Source organism: Triplophysa rosa, linkage group LG7, assembly GCF_024868665.1.
Source record: "Triplophysa rosa linkage group LG7, Trosa_1v2, whole genome shotgun sequence".
NCBI classification, from domain to species: Eukaryota; Metazoa; Chordata; class Actinopteri; order Cypriniformes; family Nemacheilidae; genus Triplophysa; species Triplophysa rosa.
This window is the reverse complement of record NC_079896.1, coordinates 21,596,348-21,608,360: the sequence shown is the minus strand read 5'-3', so window position 1 is coordinate 21,608,360 and position 12,013 is coordinate 21,596,348. Positions and strand designations below refer to the sequence as shown.

Genomic DNA, 12,013 nt, shown 5'->3' with positions numbered 1-12,013 from the left:
CCCTGTGCGGGGGAGAGGTTACGTAAGGACACGGCTGGAGTTTGGCTCAAGTTTAGCAGCCACAGACTCTGGTTATGCTCACACTTCACTAGCACTAATCTAGCCGGGCGCAAATCATCAGAACACAGGACAGTGTTAGCTTTGTTCCTCACACGGACCCTCAGGCGCTGACTAGACCCTCTCGAAACCAATACTGTGCAGAATATTGAGTGGACAGGAAAATCTACTGAAGTAATGACAATGCAGATGCACTGGCACATTTTACAGTTTCAGTTTTACTCATTGTTTGTTGTTTTGGTGACATGAAAACAAAATTATTCTTTGAATAAAACAGAAAATTCTTGAGTCATACTGTACATAAACAAAAAACAGAGACTCTCTCAAAAATGTTTGCTAATAAAACAGATGTTTGAAAATCTTGTGGCTCTTTTGTCCCCTTGGTTGGGACACATTTCATCTCTATAAAATGTTCCAACCTATTACGTTATGTAATAAACCTCAAATCTCAGGAAAGTATGTCTTCATGCTAACGTCTGTACAATCGTGGACAACCTAAATTGGATGCTTAAAAAATCTTCACAAGGAGTCGGTGCTGGAGATGTGGAAAAGTTGCAATATGTGTTAAAATCTTATATACATATGAAAAATACAATTGAAATACATTAAATAAAAAAAATCATGTCCATGAACACAAATAAAAAGATGATACATTTTGTCTAGTTTGTCACGAATTCCTGTAAAATTTTGTTGTATCGCCAGAGGTTTAAATGGTGCAACATTTTAATGGCAGTGGTTCTACATTTAAAAGCCCTTATAATTACCTACATTTATTTATTTATACATTTTCATGATGTGTAATAAAAGTCCCATATAAAATATAAAAGTCCCATTGCTTTTAATCTGAAAATTAAATTACAAAATGAAATATATAAAATCCTCTGGGGATGTAGTACAACATTTTATGGTAGTACAGAGTACCAGTTTCACACTGAAGCCACACACACAAACTAAAATAATCACTTAATGCAGATATAAAGTATTGATAAAGTAATGTCTGTTTACTCGCACATGCAAATATCAGGCCAACCACCCAATGGAGGATGCTAACAATCTTCTTGTTCTCAATGTAAAATGATTGATATGCTATTAAACTTATTAAAAATGCACTCCACACTAAACAACCACACAAATGAAGTCTGTCAATTAAACACTTATTTACAAAAAGCTTGTCTGAGCTTGTCAGTGAAGCACTTGACCATGAGAGAACTGCAAAGTCACCTTGCATTTCAGAATACTCTCCCATTATCAGAATGAGAATAATTTTCAATTCAATTTCCAATCTCTATTAGATAGTCTAAAATCACTTCAAGGTCATCACCCACAGATGCTCATTTCTCAGAACCTTAACTCTTATTGTGAACATGCAGACCGTATTGACGTAAATACAATGCCATGTCTTAATTTTGTACATAAAGGGAAATAGCAAGGCTAACATAACAACACAATGTCTTAAAGGGACAGTTCACCCAAAAATAAAAATTCTGTCATTTACTCACCCTCGAGTTGTTCCAATAAACAGTGAAAGATATGCTTGTAACCAAACAGTTCTTGGCCACCATTGACTGCCACAGTAGGATAATGACAATGGTAGTCAAAAGTTCCTATGTTCTTCAAATTATATTTGTTTGTGTTCAACAGAACAAAGAAATCTATCTATGGTAGTCAATGGTGGCCAATAACTGTTTGGTTACAAGCATTCTTCTAAATATCTTTCTCACCAGAACAAAGAAATGTATACAGATTTGGAACAACTTGAGGGTGCGTAAAAAAGAATTTTCATTTTTTGGGTGAACTGTTCCTTTAAATCTGCCAATTCCCACAGTTTCATAGAATGTCCTTAACTTCATGAAAAAACGTTACTTTGCTATTGTTAAACAAGTAGCCAACAATTTACAGGAATTTTACTTTCACTGCCCTCACTTATCAACTATCTGCCATTTTTTCACATCTGGTGATTAGTCAGCTCCCATGGCATTATGGGATAGCAAAGGGTCCACTGGTTACACACTGTAGATCTTCAGCAAATGGTGGTTTAACTGTGACCCAAAGGCTGGTTTAACTATGACCCGCTGGCTGGTTTAACTGTAATCTTACAGCGCGTACAGAGTAGAAATATAGGGCGCCAGTTTGAGAGATAATCCACTCCTTTAATCATGGGAAATCCTCTTCAGAACAGGCAAGCACTGAAACAGGGCACTGCATCAGTATAAAACCTTCCTTTTCCAGCAAAATTTGAATATATACTTTGTATTGTATGAAAAATATGATCACAAATGAATTTCATAATTAAATAAAATTCCTTTTTTAAATTTTTTGAAAGTGAAACTGTAAATGTACTGCTATTTTTATATCCGCATAAATATAAATAGTAAGATAAATTAAAGAAAAAACTATGCAACTAATTTCCTACTGTACATTAGAACTGTGAAAAATGGACAATACATACTGGAGCCAAACGGTTTAACGAGATGAGGTTTAAAAGGTTAGAACAATCAGCTAAAAGAGTTGTTTAACAAGTTTTGCTTTTTATAAAACATTAAAAAGACAAACAACAGATCAATCGCAAACATTGAGACAACAAACAAACAGTAAACATAGTGAGTTGAGTTCACCACAAACACTCACTATTGGGCCAGGCTTAGATATTTCCAGTTCCTACAGTCGTGTAGAGTACAGAGTGCATTATGGGAAACGATTGACTTTTAGTACTTAAGGAGTATTAAAACAAGGGCTGGTTTAATGACTGTGCTGGCACAGAACAAGCAGTTCCCTGTGATGCCAGCTGACCTAGCACTTCTCAAACTGGAAAATAATTGTGTGCATACACCAGAGTAAAGACTAGTCAATCACTGACAGAACACCAGTCACAGACCATGTACCATAACAATAAACTGGACTCCCTGAGGAACCAAACAACAGTAGAAACAGGACTGCCCTTTGATCTCACTTGCATACACTTCTGTTCAGACTTTAAACTTTAAAAACATTTGAAAAGACAGTAACCCAGAAACACAATATCAGGAATATTAATACAAACAACTCAACCAGAAATTGATACAAAACATTGGTTGCCCGACACTGATACCAGATTTGGATGATCACCCAACCAAACAGCACCAGACCACCACATAGTTCACCAAAAAGAAAAATTATTTCATTAATTCATCACCCTCATGTCATTTTAAACCTGTGTGACTTTCTTTCTGGTACAATCATGTATATCAATATAGATTTGGTCACATAAACAGAGCAGATGAGAATATTTAAAGGGGTCATATGACAAGAATAAAACGAATATCATCATTTGTTTTAGATGTAATGTAATGTGTATACACGATTTAGGTTAAAAAAGGCTGTATTTTCCACATACCGGATTCAAATCATACCACGAACTGACGTAGATTTGTGGGGGTGTGGTTACACGAGGCATTTCAGGCAGGTCTGGGTGAGCATTCGCTTTTAGAAAGAATGCATCTTTTGTTCCGACACTTTATTTTCTTGCAATTTTACGTGTATATACAGACACAGAAAAACACGTATTCGCGCCATATGACCCCTTTAAGCAAAACTGCTGAAACGATTTGCAGCTAATCTACAGCTACGGCAGCTTCCGTTAATGTTCATTTCAAGAAGCACAAAAAGAAGAATTTTAAGAAAAACAGTACGTGTGCGTGTCTTCATGCAAACCAGACACATGGCACTTCTGGTCAGAGTCAGACAGACCTGCTTCAAAGCTCACAGGTCTCAGATCAAATCTCTTTCTCAGCTGTCTGCTTTCTCACTCAGTCGTGGGTCAGCTGGGTTTATGTAACAAAGCCTTTTCTTCTCTCAAAAAGCTGACTGAGGACAGACTGCAAGAGGGAAAAACTCAAACTGACACCTCACAGCTAACTGTGCTACCTTTTATCATCTAGATGGGTGACGGGCTAGAATTGCGGAACGCAATGTTTTATATTTCTCCATGTCAGCGTCAAAATTCAAGTCTGCATACAGTGTGTGAATCAAATTTTATATCTTGAAACAGAAACAAAAGCATGAAAAACAGAAAAATGTATTACATTTTTAAGGTTCACACAGTTGACAGTAAGAAAAAGCCTTAAAACTACTACACTATTTTGGACAATGTACCATGGTTTTACCATACTATTCTGGACATACACAGCACCTGTCCCATGGCACTACCATGGTCATTTTAGAGTACAACATATTACCATCAGTACCATAGCATTACTATCTAACACAGTAGCTCTCAAACTGGGGGCCGTGGCCCCTGGGGGGCCCCGAGATGGATCCAGGAGGACCACAGATTTTGTGGCATTTTATGAAATATAGAAATTGATCATAGATTTTATGCAATCAAACATCAGAAAAATTAGACCACCAGACAAAAGAATTGATGTTACAGCATTGTATAACCGAATATGTTTTTGTTTAAATAAAAACGTTAAATTTAAGATTATAAGTCTTTATTTGGGGGCAATTACTTTGCAATTATGAGTCAATGGAGTAGATATTTCTGCAGAAAGATATTTAAAAGACCTGGTCATTGCATATTTGTATAAAAATTAATAAGTTCTCAACCTTCAGCATCATGGTCGGACATTAACCAGTGTGATATGCATCCAAAAACACAACAGTTATGTGTGGAGTCCCAGAAAACTTTGAAAATTGATCACATCCCTCTCTGCAGGTTGAACTAAGAGCCAAATATTTGTTTTTACACAAAATGACTCTATCCATCTTCTATCATAACTTCCTTTATTACCTGTTTAGCATAAAAGAAAATCAAATTAGCACTTCATAACCTCCGGTTAGTGTGTGAGAGAGAGACAGAGAAAGACTGAACAAATGAGCACAGTAACTAAAAATGGAGAATCTTTGACTAGTATTTCCATTCCCTCACTTTTAACGTGGACGTCAGACAAATTTCCACAATAAAAAGAGGACTTGATAGATTTTCCAGTGGTGGTGTGCATGTGGATGTGTCTCTCTCTGGAAGTAGAACGTCTCCATTATTTCACATTAAGTTTTTAAAAATTCTGTCATCATTTAACACATTGGTTGTTTGGACCACTTTCGTGATACTTTTTGGAGTTTTTTATATTGGAGCGTGTCTGATTTTCATTAAAGGGATGGTTCACCCAAAATGGAAAATTCTGTCATGAATTACTCACCCTCTAGAATGTTCCAAACCTGTATAAATTTCATTGTTCGGTTGGACACAAAGAAAGACATTTGCAAGAATGTTAGCAACCGACAATTCTGAGAAACCATTGACTACCATAGTAGAAAAAATGTAAATGGTAGTCAAAGATGCCCCAGAACTGTTTGCTTTCGTAAATTCCTTAAAAAATATATTATTTTGTGTTCAACGGAAACAAAAAAAATTACACAATTTCTCCTACTACAGTCAATGGTGCCTCAGAATTGTCGGTTGCTAACATTCTTTCAAATATCTTTCTTTGTGTTCTACCGAACAAAGAAATGTATTCAAGCTTAGACAACAAGAGGGTGAGTAATTCATGAATTTTCATTTTTGGGTAAACTAAATTGAACAGACTAACCAATATTCATTTAAAAAAAACACCTTGTTGCTTCCATCAAAGAAAGTCTGAGTACATGATGACAGAAATTTGAGTGAACTATTTCTTTAAGGTTTAAAAGCTTGGTTTGAATCTCTTGACGTGAAGAATGCAAATTCATTAGCTGAAGTATCTGCAAGAGACATTTTCCAGAGCTTTCTTCCCGAGTAGTTAATGATGTGATTGGTTGCAACTGTAAAATTATGGCCACATAGAAACGAGCCTCAAGTTTGCTACCTCAAACCGATAGGAGCTTGTCATCCTTCAATGCAATATCACTTCTGATTCAAAGGCAATTTTACAAGTTGAAGGAACAATGCAACATTAGTCCATCCCAAAACTGTATCTATTTAGCTTTTAAATAGCCAGACAGTTTAACAGAGCCCTACTTTTGCTGCCAAGGCAAACAGCATCAATATCACTGCAGGCAAATTACACAGCAAGCTTGGCCTGCTGTTTACATCGGTAGCAGATTTTAATACCGGAAAGGCAGGGCTGATGTTCTCTCTGATGGGTTGATAGTTGGTAATCTGGTTCCTCTGTAAATCAAGTTAGGAGCTCAGCGGAACTAACATGGGCGTTGACAAACACAATGACAAATTGCATCAAGTATTCCGCTTGTCTTTTGGCAGAGATTAGGAAAATCAGAATTAAAGGGTCCATGCAACGGTGTTTCATGCATTCTGACTTATTTACAATGTTACTCATGCTTAACATGATCAACTTGTCAAAAAACGAGTTGGACGTATGACATAGTATTTCTGTGCTGGATACACTCCCCCAGCGTTCGTATAGGTTTCGGAAAGTTCTTTTCGAACATGAAAATCAGTTTCATAACAATTTTTCTTAGTCCCTTATTGGGCAATTCTCCCGGAAAAGGAGAAAGAAATAGCCCACCCACGAGTCAACCGACGAGCGAGGAAGACCCGCTTACCATCAAGATTGGCTGCGCTGCGTCAAGATTGGTTGCGCTGTGGGTGTGCGAGTTGCAGCTCGTTACTCTTGCGATAGAGAGAGAAGTCGAGGTGTGTTTGTTTGTTCACAGCAATTCAGTGATGGATGTTGTATTAACGGTGGTAGATGGAGCGGTCCCAGTGCTAAAAGATACCGGACATGAACCGCATGCGGTAAGTGAAACTAAGTCATATGTCGGTGCGTACGTGCATAATGTAAACAACACAAACTTCTAGTGCCGGGGTATTCAATTAAAGTTCCAAGAGGTCCGGTCTTATATTTCATTCATTCATACCAGAACGACTTCTATCTTTAAATAATTTCCCAATTAGAATGCTGTTCATTGCAAAATGTGACCCTGCTTGTGAAAACCCAGCAAAAGTATTTTTACCTGTTTTCTACATAAAATAATCCTACAGAATATTCTGTGAAAATCTAACAAAAATATCTTAAATATTGACTGAATAATGCCATTTTAAAGATTGAAATCTTAATATTAAATTAAATTAATGCTTGAAATTAATCTTTGATTATCTAATAATTAATTAAATTTGTGACTTCAGCATGGGTTTTCACAGGGTCACAAATGTTTACATGCTGATCAATAATGCTAAAGCTAAATGTAGATAAAAATGTCATGGTTCATAAAATATCACAAATCTGGTTGAAAGGTTGGAGACATATAGCAAACAGTAAACAGACTGACAGATACAAAAGCTTTAATAGTGCTGAATTTTGTTTACCGCTGTGTGTCCATTTACCTGTGGCCTGTGTCACGAAGCTGGTTTGGGTTTTTACATTTACATTTAGTCATTTAGCAGACACTTTTATCCAAAGCGACTTACAGAGAACAGTGAGCAATAAGCGATATGTCATACAGGAGCAATAATACAATAGGTGCTAATACAAAGTTACTAGTTTCAACAAAAGCTAGACCACTACCTGTTGAGAGAACGAGAGAGAGAGGGTAAGTTTGCGTTTTTACCCAGGTAAGGTCACACCTTCAGGTGAAAGCGCCTCAAGAACTCTGGATCAATCCGGAGTTGACAGAGAAAGTTTATACCAAGCGTTGTGCTTCAGCTGAACTTGATCTAATCCAGATTGGGTTTGTCTGGTTTTGTCAACTCAACACTTACTCTGCAACTCAGTGTTTGTTCACCTCGCTTCGTGATACAAGCCACAGGACATTAGGGCGGAGTAACACAAAAAACTACAAAGACCAGTGACCTGAACTACAAAACACAACTTCAAAATAAAAGACATGACAAGATCAAGACACAGAACCCTGACACCCAATAAGGTTTTACAAGTGCCCCCAAACGAAGATATTTGTAATAATATCCTACCACTGTCCGTATGCTCCTCACATATTATTGGAGTACTTTGAAAAACTTGGAATGTACTTTTATTATAGCCTACTTTCAATGCTTTTATTCAGTGCATTTTTGTGGCACTTGTCAGGTTTGGGAATTTTGGTTGAACTATTTCTTTAAATGTAAGCATTGCTGGGTGATTTCAATGTTGTGTCAGAACACTAGAAGTTCATTGGTTACTGCATTTATCAAAACTCGCTCTCTGCCTCTATCTGCTCAGTGTTCATACCATTCTGGCAGTGAGTTGGTCACATGATCAGAAGCTTCTCAGTGTCCTTTAACAAGTCCACAGGACAAAGAGCGTTTAAAAATAGAACAGACACCCAAGCTGCTCGCATCCATTATAAATGGTAGTAGATATCTAGTCAGCAGGCCTCACCTGCTCCTCACACACACACACACACACACACATTTAAAGCAACCACACAGTCACCAATGAGGCCAGTGAACTACATTATGACACACACATTGACAGTTATACAGTTAATTGACATTAATTTTGAATAGAAAACATGAAATAAATAGTATGCCCAAGATTATGTGGTATTATGTAAATGACCAAACATAGAAATGTACTACATTTTACAAAGTATAAAACGTTATACACATAAATACAAAATAATTGTCTTTCTTATAGGTGATTATAGTCCAAGTAATATGAGCTGCTGTAGTGAGAGTTCTATCTAACGTATGCTGGGCCACCGGCAACCCATCTGGGAGAGTAACAGAAACCTTGGGCAGGGCCTTTGATATGTGCTACCGAACACACATACACACACGTGCATCACAGCAAAATCGCCAGTGTTAAAAAGGGTCAAATTAACTCTCACAGTGTTTATATAATCCACACTTTGAGAGTGTGGATTATATGTATATACACTGTGAGTGTTAATTTGACTTTTTTTAACACTGGCGATTTAACTGTGTAGATGTCATTAAGGAAACAGACCCGGACAGCTGTGTAATGAATGACCCGCAGTAGCTTGTCTGCATGTGGTGGTGAGGGGGTTATGCCATTAATTGAAATGTAACACTCACATTGATCCAAAAGCACATTCGTGGCCCTGGTCACTTCCACGCTGAGCTGATGTCACCACAACCATAGTGTTAACCAGGTTTCAACCTGTCGCACAGTGTATCAGAAGCTGCAGTGCCGATTTTTTTACTATATAGGCTAACATGTCGTTTTTCCTAAAGTAGGTACTGTCAAATAACAGACAGTAGTCATTAAAACAGTGCATACAAGAGAACTTGTGAAAGTGCATCACTTTCAGATGTTTTGTAGTGTGTCTGCTCATTCATCTGTGCAGAATGTGTCTGCGCGAGAGTGATCATATTTTTGTGTATATAAAAGTGTGCTCTTTGAGAATTCAAATTAAGACCCTGCCGGCCCCCTTATGAGCAGATTTGTTTGATCAAGCGACCTGTGAACATCAGAAGAACACCTTTTGGATTTTGTTTAAAGGGCATATTTCCCATGAACACCCTTTAAATCTGTTAAAGTGATATATTAAGAACAATGATCAGATGAGATTTCACTTAAAGGGATAGTTCACTCAAAAATAAATTTCTGTCATCATTTTCTCGCCTCAGCTTGTTTTAAAACTGTATCTTTTCTATGTTCTGATGAACACACAAGAAGATATTTTGAAGAATGTGGCAAATAGTTCTGGGGCACTATTAACTACCATAGTAGTTTTTTTTCTACTATTGCAGTCAATAGTGCCCCAGAACAAAACTGGTTGAACAAAAACAAAATGAACAAAAATATTTTTGACAGTTTTAGAACAACTTGAGGGTGAGTAAAAGATATTTTCATTTTGGGGTGAACTGTTCCTTTAAGTAAAATCTGATCAATCTCTTTATATGCCTTGAGATAGTATGTCTCAAGGTCAAACGTGCTGCATTTTATTAAACAGTATGTGAACTGTCTATCATTTGTTTCATCTGTTTATATTTTATTTGTTCATTTGATTATCAAAGCATGTATTTAAAGTTCATCACTAATTCACAAAGCCCACATTAATTGATGTCAAAAGGGCAAACTCTAAACTTGCGTCACGCAAATTTCGTCATCAGAATAGTACGCGCACCGCCGGAATTTTGTTCGCGTACAAACTACGCGCAGGTCGCGCAAGCGCATTCCATTTCTTGCAGTAATTAGTTTAACCAGCAGGTGGCAACCATGTCCTGGGAGCATCGATTCAAGGTAGTAGAAGGAAACCTGACCCCTGTAGGCCCAGAGAAGTATCGCAATATGTAGTAATGCCCATGCGTCAAGGCTGCGCCCGCACGTAAAAAAAAGAAGTATGCCCCAGGCTTAAGTCTAATCCTTGAACCGTGAGTAGCCATGGTAATACTCACTGGACTGAAAAACATCCTAGTCTGATGATCCAACACTCCACAAATCGGGGCCTGGTGGGTTGACCCACAAATCTGCTAAACTGCCACAGTGCTTTCCAGTAGAAAATGTATTTACCAGCATTTAATGCAGTGACCTCTCATTTAGCTGTGACTTGGAGAGTAACAACTGCAGAAAGTGTTCATTTGTTTTATGGTACATCTCACTAATGTGCCTTGCAGTCACAATGGAAATAAATCCATAATAAATTCCTATTTGGAACCTGCACTCTTTATTAAAGGTGCCCCAAATTCTTAACACTTTCAATATGTGCATAAAGAAGCCAAGAGCAACCAGACATAAAGCAATATAGCATCACTGGTCATGGAATTCCTTGACCCGTAAATGGAGTTTCTGGCACAAGAGACATTGTTTTGCACACAGTGAGGATGGCAAAGTAAACTGTGTGCTTTTCAAGTGTTACTTTGTAAGGCAACAACTGAATTACGGGAGAATCAGACAGTTCAAGGATCTTAGCATCCCATTATTCCAGATGGGAATTTTCTGCGTTCATAATTGGGTAACAGATGAAGAGACAGCATTCTAACAGTTCCCGAGACTCCTTCTCCTGTTCTGAAAGATGAAGTAACACAGGTGACATTTCAACGGTTAGCTGCTGGTATAGTCATTCAAGCAGCAGAGAGCACAGCTGGAATATTTAAAAAGCCTTTTTTTCCATTTCTACCGTCCAAAACAACCACAATCAGTGACACGCCAGTGGTGGAAAACTATCCATCATAAAGAGGCACGGCTGAAATGATGGGCACTTAACAGGTGGCAGGTCATAGCTGAATCTGTCAGAATAATATTATGTAAGGCTGTTTAATCTGACACTAGATGCATGAGGAGATGTCAGCTGAAATATGTGATGCCCTGGTTTAGTTTGTCTATTTGAAACTCTCCTTTCAGCCCGTTAATAACCCTGTCCTATATTTGACTATTTAGGTCACAATGCTGATAAATAACAGTTGCTCTAATAGAAAGGCAAGAACGAAAGTGGGTTACTATGATAACAGACACACCTGAATCAAGCAAACTTTAAAGATGCACTCACTCACCACTAATACAGAAGTGCGCACCACCTCGGAGACGCTCTGACGCAACTCCGCCGCGGTGCCGGGTTTACTCAGACCGCGCGTAAACTTTCGCGTCTCCGGCTGAGCTGACAACGCCATCGCACCTTGAGTTGAATTTTAACCAAGATACATTTCTATAGTGACGCGCAATCTTCCAACGAAGTCCTCAATTGTGACCTGTTCTTCGCAACAAGATGCAACGACGCATTCTCGGTCCTCACACACAGTAATATAATACCATGCAGTGAGATTGGTCATCTATCATCTTCGGCACTTCATACTTCTGCGTTTGTTTTCGCAGCGTCGGATTCCCGCTCGACGAAACAGAAAGGCTTGGTAACGGTAACGCGTTCACGTTCATGAGCGCCAGTTCCCCGGAGTCCCGAGCCGCTCCGTGCCAGATTGCGTGTGCGTGCGAGTGCGAGTGTGCGTTGAGACAGCGACACCCCTCTCAGTTTAAACAGCAGATATTTAAGGTCTGGTAGAGGGTCAGTTCAGCACCACATGCTGTCTTGAACCTGAGAAACATTTAACGGAGTTTGAATGTGGTTATTAAAGTCTTTTCAT

At 38.2% G+C, this 12,013-nt stretch overlaps 1 protein-coding gene across 1 annotated transcript in view; it reads right to left on the bottom strand.

Moving 5' to 3' along the window:
- The window catches only part of dock9b (dedicator of cytokinesis 9b), a 76,357-nt gene extending 64,516 nt beyond the window's left edge, over positions 1-11,841 (bottom strand). The window contains exon 1 of the mRNA XM_057339083.1: positions 11,429-11,841. Coding sequence (XP_057195066.1) covers positions 11,429-11,545 — 117 coding nt within the window. The 5' untranslated portion in view covers positions 11,546-11,841. The remainder of the gene's footprint in view (positions 1-11,428) is intronic.
- Positions 11,842-12,013: the final 172 nt, after the last annotated feature.